The 17,518-nt window shown below is 41.8% G+C and overlaps 1 protein-coding gene across 1 annotated transcript in view; it reads right to left on the bottom strand.

Annotated features, from left to right (window-relative positions):
• Nucleotides 1-2,399: 2,399 nt before the first annotated feature.
• arid3a (AT rich interactive domain 3A (BRIGHT-like)) overlaps nt 2,400-17,518 on the bottom strand; it is a 41,361-nt gene continuing 26,242 nt past the window's right edge. The window contains exons 2-7 of the mRNA XM_007908289.2: nt 12,457-12,529; nt 8,443-8,626; nt 7,219-7,460; nt 5,446-5,727; nt 3,671-3,757; nt 2,400-2,857 (exon numbers count right to left, since the gene is read on the bottom strand). Coding sequence (XP_007906480.1) covers nt 2,703-2,857; nt 3,671-3,757; nt 5,446-5,727; nt 7,219-7,460; nt 8,443-8,626; nt 12,457-12,529 — 1,023 coding nt within the window. The 3' untranslated portion in view covers nt 2,400-2,702. The remainder of the gene's footprint in view (nt 2,858-3,670; nt 3,758-5,445; nt 5,728-7,218; nt 7,461-8,442; nt 8,627-12,456; nt 12,530-17,518) is intronic.

Here is a 17,518-nt window from a genome sequence, read left to right as displayed (position 1 = left end):
CACATTTGAAACTGTCATAGGTGACTAACCATCGGCAGGCCAACACAAAGGAATACTTTATCCTTAGACTGCAGGAAACCACACTACTGCAGTAACAAACCATACCAGCAATAAAAACTATTTGATAACCGAGGTTGCTCGTTCTGCCTAAAACACCTTTGAAGCACGCTTCCTGCTGCTCCTCTGAACTGCCTTTCCATTTATTTAAATGAACAGTTTTTTCAAGCAGCTGATGTCAAGTTTCAATGATTCAACATGACTTCTGGTGGACAGACTTTTTCCACCCTCACTAAGAAAGGCCAGTGAAACTGAGAAGCTGTACTAAATGTACAGCTGCTAGAAATACAGCAATAGTACCAGCTTTCCATTCTTCCAAAGAGTCCAGGCAGACTGTACTTTAATGAATTAATGATTAGGGGAATGGAAATAAAAGATGAATAAGTATTTTTTATTTCTTTTTCCCTATTCAAATATATACACAGCTAAACCCGTTTAATATCACAAAGGGAAATGGTAGTGTAAAGTTGATTATGAAAAGAAAAAGTCTGTCAATTGGCTTCCCAAAGACAAGGCTGGCAATGGAAGAAAAACTTGTTTGGTTGAAAATTTTCAAATAGATCATTAAACATGAAATTCTAATCTTCCCCTAATCATTTAGCGTTTGCATTCACAGCACTAATAACGTCTGAACTTGTGGTCATTTTATATATAAACCAAGCAGAACAATATTTCTATATCGCATGTGCATCTTTGGTGTAATGCTGGTTTACATTGTAAATATACATTTTCACAGTATGAACACAACATTAAAATAGATATTACAGTGGGAGCTGGAAGAACAAAGAAGATGAGAAAGAGATTTTAAAAGTAGAAATATGTAATATATAGAGAACACTCCATATAGAATACGATTTTCCTTCAAATGTCACGTGAATTCCTACAGTGGATCCAGTGGAGCTTACTTAAGATCAACATCAAATGGATTGAAATTCACTTGTGAACAGGCCTTTTATGGACACAAGCCAAGTCCAGAAACACTTCTAGGTTATGGGAAGAAAACAGTTGACTTGTTATTTTCCTATTGCTTAGATGGAGTTTTGTCCAGTATTAACAAGGCGATTTGATAATTAACTTGACCCTCAGAGCAGCATGTACAACAAGTTCATTCACTTGGGTGCAACTGAGTGCACTCGTTCCCTACTTTTGATTTAGAAACAAAATATGTCACGGACTTGAACACGTCAATGATGCAGTACTGTCAAACTTTAAAATCTTTACAGGTAGAAGACGTGTAAATATGTTTTTAACCCCATTTTTAAAAAAAAAGTGTAGACAGCTTTCAAAATAAATGGCAAGAACTGGGAGAGGAAGGTAAGAAGCACATTTTAAAGATAGAAATATAGAACAGAGGCAGAAAATAGCACAAAGACAAAAACAGGGAAGCAAACAGAAAGAAAAAGGTTATAGATATATATGTATCTATCTCATGGTGAGTGAGCACGGGGAACATTTTCAAATGTTCCACTTTTTATATTTAATTTAAAAATGGTTAGGTTTAACAGCCTTGCAGATATTTGAGGAGCCACTGTAATGATTTTTTTTCAGTATCGCTCTTAACAATCTAAGGGTTAAATTGTGTAAGATGCTTTCATCCCATATTGTAGTCTCTTGAACAGTAGTGCATGGATAAAAATGCTATTATTACATAGGAAATTTCTGTAATTTTACTCTATCGAACACTAAAGCAATGCTATAGTAATGAAGAAGGCTGTCCTGCTACGATCAGGGAGAATGATGGTCCATTTAGAATGGGCAACAATCTGGAACAGTGGTGTCTTGTACAGAACTTTCCGTTTGGAGATAATGGGGGGAGAGGGAGGAGAGAAGAGAGTGGAAGTTGCAGCATAAGGCATGTTGAAGGAATGGGCTGGGGTGCATCTATTCAATGGACTTTTCATGTTCTCTTATGTGCTTTCCAACATAATGGCCCAGACAACAATTGGAATGGAATGCACCTTTTAAAGTTATTTATTTTTGACAGGGATTAAGCTGATCTGAAAATAGCTCCACTGTATTCAAGTAATGTGTTGTGAAAAATATATTAAAAAAACTCAAAAGTAAATGTATATAATAAATATATTGTACTGTTGTAATAATGTTAATCTGTATTAATGCTACATGGGTAAACATCTATACAAATGGATAAGCCTGGAAGAATTTTACCCATCCTTATCCGGCAGGAACTGAATATACCAAAAAGCAGGTCATGAGCAACACGGTGAATGTGCTTGAAAATTTTCTTTCCTTCAAAAAATATCAATATTCACTTAAAAATCTTAGTCTAAAGTAGCATATCATGGAAATACATAGATTTTTTTTTAAAAAGCTTAACTTTTGTTGAATGGTAAAAGGAAAAATATAACCAATGATATAAATCTGGCTTCTTGATTAAATATTAAGTAGATGTTTGAGGTATTAGTAGTAGATAGCTGCTCCTGGATCTCCACCAGTTACATAAGAAAGTTTCTAAGCAGAGCTGATTATGCTTAACTGTTGCCTTTCAGTTTTAGCCACTCCTATTGAAACCCCTGAAGATTAACACTTATTTTCCATGAGAGTTAAAAGCCTGAGAACTTCTTTTCAAGTGTTTGGCAGTGATGCACTGCGCTACAGAAGCTGTAGGCATCCTCATAGCTCTGGCCTCAAGGTGAAGAGCTGTTTGAAGTATGGGATGAGGAGGAGGTAGGTGTACGAGGTACAGACAGACCAGGCGGGACTTGAGAACTGTTAGTTTTGTTTCCATTTCCTTTACTGCTGGAAACGCCAGATACTCCAGGTCCTTGACCAAACAGAACACCTGGGGAAATGGGAAAAACACACTTTCAACTGAGAACTAATACATTCTTTTCATCTGATACATTACAATTTAGTTACAGAATTTAGGCCAGTGAAATTAAAAATGTTTTAAAGAAAAAAAACATTCTCGACATAGCCCAGTATTCCAGGGGCTCAGAGGAGCATTGGAAAAGGCCTAAAAACACTGATAACTGTCCTCCTTGGGGGGCTGGGAGAAGAGAATTCCAGGGCATTGCTTAGACAGATCAGCCTGGTTAATGGGTAGGACTTGGAAGGGGCAGTCTGGGGATAAGGGTTCTTTACACTTAGTTAACCCTGCAGGCTAAAGCCCCAACAAGTGGGTGGCCCCAGATGGACAGGCAGCAGGAAGCTTAGTAAACAATGCTTTCAAAGGTAAGCTGCACGGTTTTAGCAGGTTAAACTCCAGCACCAATGCACATTGTGATGGTCCCCAAGCCAACCTCTTGCCAACCTGTGCCTAATACATTTCAGAATTAGGTATGCAGGATGCGTCCCTCCAGGGAGAGAGTGCATATTCCATTACAAACCATGGTAATGAGTTTCCACACATCATACAATGCAATTGACCAAAAAAAACATGAAGCAGAGTATCTATCTCTGCTCAGTGGTATTTGGTTTGTGATAGGAGATTACTAGTTCATACTAAACAAATCTATTGACAATTATATATACTGCAGAAATAATCTGCTATTTCTTAATAAATCAAATAAACACAACACCGTTCCCAATCTGTACTTCACAAAATGTCAAAACTCCAGATAAAACTAGTGTCTACATGGAGCTTTATTGTTACCTGTGTAGACAATTCCATTGATCTCAACTGACATACTGATACTACTCATGCCATTTGTAGTAAGGTTCAATGCAGATTCCTGGCGATCTGTTGGGAGATCAATTGATATCAACAATTCACCATAATAATAATAATAATCCTTGCATTTGATATAGCGCTTTTCATGTCGGGAGGACGTCCCAAAGCGCTTCACAGAACACACTGTAAAGTGAATTGACTGTATATTTGTGGGCGAACGTGGCAGCCAATTGCGCACAGCAATGTCCCACAAACAGTCGTAGATTGAAAATGACCAATTTATTATTGTTTTTGTTTTGGAGGGATTATTATTAGGCTCTGTGTGGAGTAAGGAAACTTGCCCAAGGTTTGGCCCTCTGCCTGGAATTGAACTCAGGTCTCTCACTTGCAAAGCGAGTGCTCTAACCACTGAGCTACAGGACTCCACATGTGGCCCTCCAACAGACCAGAGGCCACTGTGATGCACCTGATCACGTGTGTTCAACCTCCACCAAGCGCCCGCACTAGTCACAGCATCCCTTGTGGCCCAAGAGGACCTATGCCTAATCCGCCACTCCAGATAACTCGTCACTGAGCCCTTCTCCGCTTGGAGTGACAAGTTATCTGGAGTTTACTATAACGATTTCAGGATGGAAGACATATGCTTCACAGTCATTACACTTTACAGAAATCCTAAGTACTTTGCAGTAATACTTCTTTCAACCATACCTATCTATCTGCTCCCTTTTCTCAGGAAAACTGGCCTGCTTCATGATCACTGAACACTGCCCAGATTTGGGTGGACTTTCAACTATTCTATCTCTGCTCTCTGGGAACTCAATCCGAGTTTCTCCAGCTCGCTCTCTCCCCTTATTCAAAGCTTGTCTCAAGATGTTCCTCTTTGACAGTGCATTTGGTCATCTTTTTCCACTCAGACAGCAGTGTGCACTTTGAGAGGTCCACCTGATGCAAAAAGAGCTATATAAAATGTAATTGTATTGTACTAAGTCATTGGTTTTGCTTGTAAGTAACAGAAATAAGTACAATCCTGAAACTGGATTGTAAATTTGCAATTTCAAAAAAAGTGCTAGAAACAAAGGGCAATAGAAGAAGTAAAAAGTTACAGCACAAGAGTGAATGAGAACCAAATCCTCATCAATATTGAATGCGCATCAGGACATCTAGACGAGTTAAATGGAGTGGTGGATTAGGCATAGGGCCTCCGGGGACACAAGGGAGTGCTGCGACGAATGCGGGAGCTTGGTGGAGGTTAGACACACGTGCTTATGTGCATCACACAGGCCTCTGGTTTGTTGGAGGGCCGCACTGTACCCTCCCACCCTATCCTTTGACAGCATAGAGCAGGAGGTGGTGCAAGATGGCACAACCAGCCCTCCAATAGACCATAATAATGCATTATACATCCAGCAACTCAATCAATATTAGATAATCAGTTTTTATATTACACCGATAAAATACAGTCAATCCACTTTACAAAATACCCTGTGAAACACTGAGACGTCTCAAAGACGTGGTAAGGTGCTATAACAAGTGCAAGGATTATATTGGACAATGTTATAAAATGTTCACTATTTTTAGCAGTTGAAATAATTTATTCAGTTACACAAAATGATTAGATTTTTATCTGCCTCTATTTTATGTTGCATAATTATTTCAGTCACCAATAAAGCTTCCTTTGTTTACGGTGTACTCCCTGCCCTTTAGTACTATAAACTGTACTTTCATGCAGCAAAAGTATTCCACGGTGGTCATAATACCTTGGCTATTGATTCTGATGTTCATTGGTATCTGGGCTGTCATGGCAAGTAGATTCTGTTGAATGGCACGCTGCATCAGTCGTTGCTGCTCATCTGATCCAACAGCCATTCTCTTTTCGGGTGGCTCTCCGGATTCCAGCTTCTCTCTCAGCTGATCTAATGCCACAGCCTGTGCAGCAACTGCCGCCTGGGCTGCTGCTGCCTGCACCGCGGCTACTTGCTGACTGGACAGCGAGATAGGGAGTCTGCCTCCTAACGGTAGTGGAATGCTTACATTGTCCTCTATAAAACAATAGAAATCGAACTGACATTGCAACTACTCAGCTGTAGAAGTCATTTAAAGAGCAGACAAACGTAATAGTAATAAAACAAAAAAAGGATGATTTAACTAAACAAAGCAACATTTTGCACTGCAATATTTGTCGCTGTGTTGTCCTCATGGACCAGTTTTAAATATAATGCTGCTGCTTCACATATTTTATGAACAAAAATCACTGGAGCTGTACCAAAGGATTAGAGCAGAACATTATCTTATTGTTCTAAAAACAGCAAACATAAAAACAGGAATAGACCATTCAGCCCCTTGAGCCTGTTCCACCATTCTATAAGATCATGGTTGATCTGCACCTCAACTCCAATTACTTGCCCTTGTTCTGTTTCCGTTAATACCCTGACCTAACAAATATCTATCCACCTTGCTTGTCGGTGATTTGTACTGGACAAGATCCTCACTCTTGTCCTCAAATCCCTCCACTCCTCTGCACCCCTCGACCGCTCTGATCTCCTCTCTTCTCACAACAGTACCCGTTGCCTTCGCTCCACCGGGTCTGGCCACCTCCTTGTCCCCCGAATCCTCCGCTCCACCATCAGCGGCCGTGCCTTCAGCCACTACGCCCCGAGGCTCTGGAACTCCCTTCCTCACTCCCTTCGTCTCGGCCCCTCTCTTCCTATTTTCAGGTCTCGGCTGAAGACCTTTCTTTTTGACCGCGCCTTTGGTCACCTTCCTCCCCCTACCCCTGGCTCGGCCCCGGGATCCATTACTGTGAAGCGCCCTGAGATGTCGTCTGGGGTGGAGGGCGCTATATAAATCCAAGTTGTTCTAGGAGTATTAATATTCAAAACTACTTATCCTGACATCTAGTGAGGGAAATGCTGGAGTATATTTTAGAGCAGGGTTGTCCAATACACTAGCCAATGGCCACATATGGAAAATTGGTAATTCAGATGTGGCAAAATTAAATTTTAGGAAATAAAAAGAATAATAGACATCATTGTTGGGCAAGTGATCTCAATACTCATATTCCCAGTGGTCAGTGATTTCTATTGGGACAACATTTTTTCAGAGGATGGTGATCTAAAGAGCAAAAGCTATAATGGAGTAGTCAATATGGATTTACCTTAATAGACTGAGTCTCAAAACAATCTTGCTATTGGCTCTATACCTTAAATTTATTTAGCAACGTGATAATTGTTATCACGCAGGTGGCTCATAAATAGCATAAAGTCAAAAATATAAATAAAAAATAGATTTGAATGGATAAATATTGAGCTTCTATGTAAAACAAACTAGGAAAAAGTGAGTCATTTGACTCCACATTAGAGCAGGTCTGTAATCTGTGGGAGGTGAATCTTGATGTGATTAATTTTTTTTCTATGGAAAAAAGTATCTTAACAGAAATGTATTTGGAGTAATGATTATACTATTAAGAGCACCGACCCAAGCAAAACACAATTTGCAACCCTCATAAGTGACCTGAAAAGTTACCAACGTACCTTTCTTTATTTTTGTCAAATGGCCAATGGGGCTGCCATTGCTGGCTAGACTTAGTGTAGGCACTTGTAGCTTTGAAGAAGATAGGGCTGAAGGCGTCCCACTGGGAGAATAGCTAAAAAGTGAAGAGCCAAAGCTGTGTCTTCGACCCTCTCGTCTATTGCTGTCAATAGCAACTTGCAGTTCATTGGGAGAGCTTAAGCCTCTCTTTTCACATTCATATGGATAGAGGTATTTCATGTATCTGGAAAGGTGAAAACAATTATTGAAATACAATATAGTCACATTTCAGAGAGAATTTAATTAGAAGATACTGTAGTATAATAATCTCAGGATTTGATGTGCACTCTCCCTGGAGGAACACACCTACCTTACCCAATCCCTTAGGCAAGAGACGAGATTTGGGAGCCAAGTGTGGGAAGAAGTACTGATGGGCTTCAATCAGCTAACCACATTGCCTATAAATGAGCACTGGCTGGCAAGTTTCCTGATGTTAGTCCAGTTAATACCACCCTTCTGATTAGGACTTCGAATTAGATGCTGAGTGTGAAGAATCTCTGCTCCCAGTATGACCATCCAGGTCCTACCAATGAACCAGATTGGCTGGCCTGTTATCAGCAGTGCCCTGGAGCCCCATTTGGCTCAGAAACCAGACTACTGAGACCTGCCAGAGAATTAACCCGATTCCAACATTCAAGCTCAGCTTGCATTCCTTGTCTCCCAACTCCCCTCCACCCCAAACAAAAACGAGGATAGCCACTCAGTCACTAGATGTAACACTTCCAATTTCTGGCTGCAAATATTTTAAGCTGTTAATATTTGGAAAACATTCAAATGCAATTTCTGAAAGCCAGCAAAGTAGAAAAGAAAAAAATCAGAGAGCATCTTCACAAGTAGTCTCAGCATCTATGGGTTAGGAGGGAGACATTGATCAGCTGGATTTTCTACCTCTGATCATAATTCAACAACATTTGCTGGAACATGCAATTTCTAGGATTTTAAAATTTACTAATACAGGATGGATTAGATACATCATTTTATATCGTTTATGTAATGGAATTTAAACACTCAATATCACTCAGATCATATGAAAAACATCATAAATTATTTCAGGATTGTAAGATTAATGAAAACGCTTTCATTTATAAACAGCCACAATGTACTGAATCTTCAGAATACTCAATCTATTTCAGCTACAGTAGAGCTATATTTAAAGCATAACTCACTGAGTTCTGAGGGTAAAGGCAGCACTTGTGATGGAAGTAGGAAGACTGAGGCCTTTGGTAATTTCCCTCCAAAGTTTCTTATTGATGACTTCCACCAGACCTCCTTTCTCAGTCACCAGCATATATAACATATAGAGGTCCAGAACCTGCTTGGCCATGATGGGAATCCGATTTACTGGAGTCCCTAAAAACAAGAAATACAATTGTATTAACAGTTCCAAAGTTAATTATATTAGGAGATTTCTCACTAGATTATGATGACAATGGATACTTTTCATTATGTTCAGTTTAGATTCAGAGGGTCTGAGCATTAAACAAGCAATAATGCTAAATTGCTGAGAAAGAGAGATGGTTATGCAGAGAGGGAGAGAGAGAGAAATGGGAAGAGACAGAAAACACACAGAAGCAATATCTGTGCAAGATATTATATCCACACAATGTGTCCAGTCAAAATTGCTGCAAATATTGGGCTCTTTACTGTAGAATATTGAACTTTAAATAAGCCGGACAGGAGACAATATACCTCTAATGTGGTTAATGCAGAGGAACGAAAATTTAATTATAATATTAACCATCGACTGGATTGTATAATATAAAACAAAGCGACATTATATTGGTCTTTAAACACTGCAAAAGAACCAAAAAATGAACTTTGGAACAAAACAAATTCAAAATCGATAATTCCAGAATGTAGATGTTTGTTGTAGCTCACTATTCAATAATGAAAAGAGCAGGCAAGCAGATTGCATCACCTAAGATTTTGCAACAAAATTTGGGATTTAGCAGGATTTTATTTTGCTACAGATGTACTTAAAATTATTTTTATTGCTAGAAAAACTTGGGTTACTTTCTGCCATTGATATGCAAGATCATGCTTACAATATGGAGGGTGGGGGGAGGGTAAATAAATTAGCAGGGCGCTTTGTAAAAAAATAATCCTTGCATTTAATACAGTCTCATGTCTCCCAGACGTCTCAAAATGCTTCAACGGAAACAATGTAAAGTGAATTGACTGTATATATTTGTGGGAGAAACGCACTTGCCAATTGTGCACAGCTTGACTGAACGACCAAATTTTTTAAATTTTATTTAGTTGGGATTATCACTGTGGGTAAAATTATGGAGATTCTTATCAAGGATTAAATCATGGAGTATTAGGACAGAAATAAAATAAGATCATAAATGATAGCCAATATGGATTCATGAAGGGAAGGTCTTGCCAATCTAATTTACTGGTTTTCTTTGACAGTGTGACAAGAGCTTGATAAGGATAAGGCTGTGGATGTTGTACATCTGGATTTCAGTAAAGCCTTTGATACAGTTCATCTTGAGAGGCCGGTACCGAAAATAAAGAAAGCGGGAATCAGTGGAGATATATTACAATGGATACTCAACTGGTTGACCGGAAGAACCCAGAGGGTGGTGATACAGGGAATGTCATCAGAATGGGAAAATGTTACCAGTGGAGGTCTAAAGGGGTTTGTTTTAGACCTCTTTTGTTTAATATTTTTTAAATTATCTGAAACTAGGAATCATAAGTACAGTGGCTAGTTTGCAGATGACACCAAGTGGAAGATTGTGTAGTTGAACAAGATAGGTTACAGGAAGACTTGAACATACTTGGGAAATGGGCAGATTGGTGGCAACAGAATTACATTTATAGAGCGCTTTTCAGGAGTATGTCCCAAAGCACTGAACAGTCAGGTGTCGGGGTCCGAGCATGGGGGAGGGGTGGTGTAGGGGTGAGAGAAGGCAGAGAGGTGGGAGGGAGACCAAAGGACGGTCGAAGAGAAGGGTCTTGAGGCCGGCCTTGAAGGCAAGGGAGGAAGCGAGGCGAAGGGACCGTGGGATGGAGTTCCAGAATGTGGGGGCAGAGAGGCTGAATAATAATAATAATAATCCTTGAATTTGATATAGCGCTTTTCACGTCGTGAGGACATCCCAAAGCGCTTCACAGAATACACTGTAAAGTGATTTGACTGTATATATGTGGGCGAACGCGGCAGCCAATTGCGCACAGCAATGTCCCACAAACAGTCGTAGATTGAAAATGACCAATTTATTATTGTTTTTGGTTTTGGAGGGATTATTATTAGGCTCTGTGTGGAGTAAGGAAACTTGCCCAAGGTTTCGCCCTCTGCCTGGAATTGAACTCAGGTCCCTCACTTGCAAAGCGAGTGCTCTAACCACTGAGCTGCAGGACTCCAAAGCCCGGCCACCCATCGGGAGACATGGAGCAGGCCAGAGCCCGCTGAATGGAGAGATCGGGCAGGTTGGTAGGGAGTCAGCAGGGCAGAGAGGTAGGAGGGGGCAAGGCCAAGGATGGCCTTAAAGGTGAGGACGAGGATCTTGAACTCGATCCTCTGGGGGATGGGGAGCCAGTGGAGTCAGGCAAGGATGGGAGTGATGGGGTTACGGAGCCTCATGGATGAAATTCAATGTGGAGAAATGTAAAGTACTTCACATAGGAATAAAAAAAATCTTAGAAGGGGTTATTATTTGAACGGAAGGAAAATAATATGTATGGAAAATGAAAAGGACCTGGGGATCCTAACTGACAATAAATTGAAGCTCTCCCAACAATGCTCTGTGGCTGTGAGTAAAGCAAACCAGATGTTGGGATGTATCAAAAGATCAACAGCAGCCGAAATAGTGGGGTAATCCTGCCACTGTATATATCATTGGTGAGACCATCTTAGAGACTACAGTTCTGGTCGCCACAGTACAAAAAGGATATTGGAGAAATCAGGAAGATACAGAGAAGGGCAACCAGAATGATAGAGGGAATAAAGGGATTGGACTATGAGGAGTGACTAATTGGGCATGTTCAAGGTGAAAAGGGGAAGATTGAGAGGTGACATGATTGCTGTCTTTAAGATTCAAAATGGACAAGACAATATAGATCATGACAGGCTGTTTCAACTTGTTCAGAATAGTAAAACCAGAGGAACATGGCCTGTGACTGAAGGGGGGTAAATTCAGAACGAATCTACGTAAATAATATTTTAGTGAGCGAATAGTGAACCTGTGGAATCAATCTCTGGGGAGATAGTTGAAGCAGGAAGTGTTGATTCTTCCAAACAGATTAGATAGTTTTGTTTTAGGAAATAACATTATGGGATATAGTACATAGATAGTTCGAAACATATGTGCATGCAACAGCCAGAAAGGTGGAAGGTGGAATAGATAGCTCTTGGTCTTCTTTCGTGCATTTCTTATGTACAACCAACAGAAAAGCGATCAAGAAAGCATGACAAAAGCAATTAGGTTCAAGTATTCAAAAAACTAACTTTAGGACAGTATTTCTTCCAAGGAAGTAAAGATAGAGGTATTTTCAGCACCGAAGGAGGCCCTTATGGCCCACCAAACTTGTGCCATTGCTACCAGTCATTCTCTTTATTAGTCCCAGTCTCAATCTGTGCCCACAAATATTTTATTGACTGTTTATAATTTTTTTCTCAAAGATTTAATTGATCCTGGCTTCATAGCCACTTGTGGCAATGAATTTAAACTATAACAATCTTCTGGCGCAGAACTTTCAAACATCTCCCCTCACGTTTCTTTCAATAATCCTGAGATCATGTTTCCTTCCCACCGATTCCCCAACTAAAGGAAACATTTCTTCTTTACGCATCTTATGATTTGGAACCGTAAAGATCTGTTATATCACCCCTCAATCTCCAGCAGAAAAGCTGATGTAGCCAGCTGTTCTTTCTCATACTCTGTATCATCCTATCATCCTAATCTATCTTTTTTTTCCAATAAATCAGAGTATTTTTATGTTACTTGTGTTATTAGACATATGGCTATTACAACCATCAGGACTCTGGTGCCTAAATTTACCATTGCCGTTGATCCTTCCAAGACAGAAGTTGGTGAGAAAGAAAAATAGGTATTATTTGGAAGTAATTCTAAAATAGGACTATTTACCACACAGCATGAATCTTATTATATTAAAACATATCCAGGTGTCATTTTTATTCTGCTGTCAAATATGCTGAAAATTTACCTTACCTCTCTTCTGCATGAAAGTGAAAAGGTCATCCAAAAATTCTTTTCTTCGAGGATCACTGTCTAGTTCATAGAGCTGTAAAAGAAAAGGTAGAATATAGAACCATATCATATTTATGATCCAGATCTTAGTTGCTTGATGGTTTGTTACATACATTTGAATATTGCTTCGTAATAAAACAAGCAAAAACTGTATTGCACTGTGGAGTCCTGTAGCTCAGTGGTTAGAGCACTCGCCTCACAAGTGAGAGGATCTGGATTCGATTCCCGGCAGAGCGAAAGGTTGGGCAAGTTTACTTCCTCCACATGCCTCTGTTAACCTAGTAGTAAGTAGGAAGCCATTTCTTAGTAGATTGGCAAATCGCTTTTCTGGGGGTAATAAATCCTTCAAAAAATAAATTATAATTGTCACTCAATCCACGACTGTTTGTGGGACACTGCTGAGCGCAATTGGCTGTCGCGTTTTGCCCACAAAATATGCAGTCAATTCACTTTACAGCATATACTGTAAAGTGCTTTAAGATGTCTCAAAGACGTGATAAGGCACTATATCAAATGCAAGGATTATTATTATTAATGTCCCTACTAGTAACTTACCACGACCCAACTGCCATGGTGACGGTGTGGTTCCCATCTCCTGGTCCCCGCTTGGCCTATCCCCTTACTCCTCTGGAAACTTCTCCTCCTTTGAGCACCTTACTCTTTATCACCCCTCCAACCTTTTCCTCAAAATTCTCCTCATCTATCACCTCCCCAAACCCTCCCCCACCTTCATCCCCGACATCAATACTCTCCTATCTTCCCTCTCCCTCTGCTCCGAACACCTTCTCAACCTCCACTTCACCCCCTCCTGCTGACTTTTCCTCCCTTATCTCCTTCCTCAACCTCTCCCTCCACATCCACTCTACCACCCACGTCTGCAGTCACCACCTCGACCTGGTGATCACTCGGGACCTCACTGTCTTGAACCTCACCATCATCGATAAAGCGATCTCAGACCATCACTTCATCTCCCTTAGCTCCTCAATCGCTCTCCCCACCGCCACCAAACCCACCTCCATCTCATACTACTCCTGAAAAAAAATCTCCCCCTCCTCCCTCTGGGCTGCCTTGGAGGTATCTGAACTCCTTCCCCTCTGGGCTTCCTCCCACAATGACCCAATCCTCCTCGGTCACTCTTCTCCACAGCTCCTTCTCTTCCACTTTCGATTCCCTTGTTCCCCTCTCTTCCCGAACCATCTCCTATTCACAAGCCATCTCCGCTCCTTTAGAGCACAGGTGAGTGCACCTAGCTTAAATCAAACCTAACGGTCCATTGGCAGATCTGGCTGGACAATATAAAATCCAACCGCTAGGCCCTCGCCTCCGCTAAATTGTCGTTCAACTCCAAGCAATCTTGGAGACTAAGGACAACCCCAGGCTCCTCTTCTCCATCACAAACCGGCTTCTCCGCCTACCCTCTCATGCCTCGCCCATCCTCACCTCCAATGCCAACTTCAAGGCAATACTGAACTTCTTGAATCCAAAGTCAAGGGAATCCGCTCAGCTGCCACTGCCATTCCATCTGACGCCCCCTCCTCATCTCCCCCTCTTACCCAGCCCTTACCCATCCCTCCCACCATACCTTTGAACCTGTCTCACCCTCCTCTCTCATTGCCACTATAACCCGCATGAAACCGACCACCTGCTCCCTCAACCATCTGTACCCCTCTCCTTACCTCCCAGCTCCACCTCCCAGCCCCTCTACTCACCGACATCATAAACCTCTCCCTGTCCTCTGCTACTGTTCCCGCCCCATTAAAAAACACCATCATTACCCCATCCTTAAAAAATCCTCCCTGGCCCCATCTCCAACCTCCCTTTTCTCTCTAAGGTCCTGGAACGAGTGGTTGCTTCCCAGCTTCATTCCTTTCTCTCCCACCACTCCCTTCACGAACCCCTCCAATCAGGTTTCCGTGCCATCCACAGCAAAGAAACAGCCCTGGTCAAAGTGATAAATGACATTCTGTCCATCTGGACCAGGGCTCCGTCTACCCCCTCGTCCTCCTTAACCTCTCTGCTGCCTTCAACTGTTAACCACTCTATCCTCATCCACTACCTCTCCTTTCACCTCACCTTCACGGCTCTGTCCTTGACTGGTTCAGATCGTACCTTTCACATTGCCTCCACTTCATTTCCACAAACGGTTTCTCCTCTAGCCCCCACACCATCTTGTGCGGCATTCCTCAGGGCTCTGTCCTTGGCCCCCTCCTCTTCCAATATCTATATGCTCCCTCTTGGTGACATCATCCGCAAACACGGGGTCAACTTCCACATATATGCGGATGATATCCATCTCTACCTCCACCCTTGACTCCAGGACCACTGCTGTGCTGACAGAATGTCTGTCGGACATCAAGTCCTGGATAAGAGCTAATTTTCTTCAGTTGAACGTCAACAAGACCGAGGCTCTCCTGATTGGCTCCCGTCAGCGCCTCCTCCTCAGGCACTAACAGCATCACCATCCATGGATGCACACTCAACTGTGCCAAGCCAGTCCAGAAACCTGGGGGTCTTGCTTGACCCTCAACTATCCTTTCTACACCACATTTGTGTCATGACCTGCTCTGCCTTCCCCCACCTCCGCAACATCTCCCGGCTCCACCACTGTCTCACACCACAGGCCGCTAGAACCCTCATACACTCATTCATAACATCAAGGCTCGACTATGGAAACTCATTGCTTGTCGGCCTCCCCAACTCCTCCCTCCACAGGCTGCAGATCATCCAGAACTCTGCAGCCTGTGTCCTCTCCCACACCAGGCTCCACAACCCTATCACCCCCATCCTCGCCCAACTCCACTGGCTTCCCATCACATAGAGGATACAGTTCAAGATCCTGGTCCTCACCTTCAAAGCCCTCCATGCTCTTGCTCCCCCCTACGTCTGCAACCTCCTAGCCTCCTACCATTCTGCTCGCTCCCTCCGCTCAGCAGGTTCCAGCCTGCTTCACATCACCTGCCTCACTCGCCCCACTATTGGTCGGTTTGCTTTTTGCCACTCTGCCCCCACCCTCTGGAACTCCATCCCGCTGTCCCTCCACCTCGCCCTCTCCCTTGCCTCCTTCAAGATCCTCCTCTTGAACCATGCTTTCAAACTCCCTGCTTACCCGCCTGCCCGCCACCCTCCCGACTCCAAGCTCTTTCCAGCGCCTTGGGACGTCCTCCCGACGTGAACAACAACATTGTGAAAGCGTGAAAGGTGCTATACACATGAATTTTTTTGTTATTGTTAATAGAGCAATGCATGAAAAAGAACTTTGAACAAAAAAAAAAGCTGTAATTTTTTTCCTTTGTCTACCGTAGGTATAATAACTCTAGGTCTCTGTAAATGTCACATATCCAATCCCAGCCTGTATCATGCTCAGTGGCAAATATTATCCCCCAAAACAATCAGCCCACCATTTTAAAGAATTGCTATATACTAGCATAAGTCGGGAGGACGTCCCAAGGCGCTGTACAGTTGGGTCGGGACCCGAGCATTGGGGGGAAATGGTTAAGGTGAGGGAAGGGAGGGAGCGAGCAGGGGGTAGAGAGTCGAGAAGGGAGCTGAAGGCACGGTCAAAGAGAAAGGTCTTGAGATCGGCCTTGAAGGAGGAAAGGGAAGAAGCGGCGAAGGCACTGGGGGATAGAGTTCCAGAGCCTCTGGGCTGAGAGACTGAAGGCCCGGCCACCGATGGTAGGGCGGTTGGGGCGGGGGATGTGGAGCAGACCGGAACCAGAGGAACGGAGGGTATGGGCAGGTAGGTAGGGGGATAGTAGGTCGGAGAGGTAGGAGGGAGCAAGGCCGTGAATAGCCTTGTAGGTGAGGATGAGAGACAGAGACTAATAATAATCCCACCAAAAACAATAATAAATTGGTCATTTTCAATCTACGACTGTTTGTGGGACATTGCTGTGCGCAATTGGCTGCCGCGTTCGCCCACAAATATACAGTCAATTCACTTTACAGTGTGTTCTGTGAAGCGCTTTGGGACGTCCTCCCGACGTGAAAAGCGCTATATCAAATGCAAGGATTATTATTATTATTATTATTATAAATTTCATATTGAAGTGAAGTACTTTTTGTGACAAAATATAAAATGTAAAAGATGAGTAGTTATGTATCAAACTAAATACTAACTACTTGCCTACCTGTTCATTTTAGAAACTACCAACACTCATGGATTCTGTGATGTTTATAAGTAGAGTGTAAAAGACATGTTCTTAAAATCTAAACAAGATATTACAATACCACCTCCCCCAAAAGTACAATTCTATGCTTCTATATCAGGTTTATGTCAAGTGGCTCTTTTGAAAATTAGAGCTCAAAATAGTATAAAATTCAATTCTTTTGCCTTTAATTTTGCATACATCAGTATAAATATAATAAAGCCACATAAACAACAACCACACATCAACAGTTTCCACAGCATGAAACTCTTTTACAAATACTCATAAAATTAAATTCAGTATTAGCTATTTTTGAACTTCTAAAACCCCCTGAACAAATAAAGATCACACTCCAGAAAAATGAAAATTTTAGTACTAAAAATAGCTAACAGATGTATTCTGCCAATAGCATTCAATCTACATTGAAAAACGAAGAGATTAGCATAGAGTTATAAAAAGACACTTAAGAAAATACAGTAACAGATTTATTGCTCGTTGATCTCTAGTGTGTCCATCCCTTAATCTTTACTTTGTCCCCTTTGTTGGTCTCCCAGCAGCAGCATGGGCCTTGTCAGTGATATTTTGCACCAGCTGCTATCTGCTATTAGATATGAACAAACAGCCTGGAGCAACTCTCCATTTGGCAAATAGCCTTGCCATCATTTACATCTCCACACAAAGCTAAACATAAGTTACAAATGCGGAAAATTTTAAATAAAAATTGAAAATATACACTTTGCATCTGAAAGAGAATTTTAATTGTAGGTTCATCACTTGTTTTGATAGTTTGTACCCAAAAGGTGGCTTGGGGATGCAATAAGCTGTTTTAGTGTCATGATTCCCTTCAGATCCATTTCTATATTTTAAGAAACCTT

This window comes from Callorhinchus milii, unplaced genomic scaffold (genome assembly GCF_018977255.1).
Source record: "Callorhinchus milii isolate IMCB2004 unplaced genomic scaffold, IMCB_Cmil_1.0 Scaffold21, whole genome shotgun sequence".
Taxonomy (NCBI): domain Eukaryota; kingdom Metazoa; phylum Chordata; class Chondrichthyes; order Chimaeriformes; family Callorhinchidae; genus Callorhinchus; species Callorhinchus milii.
This window is presented reverse-complemented; position numbering and strand designations above follow the sequence as displayed.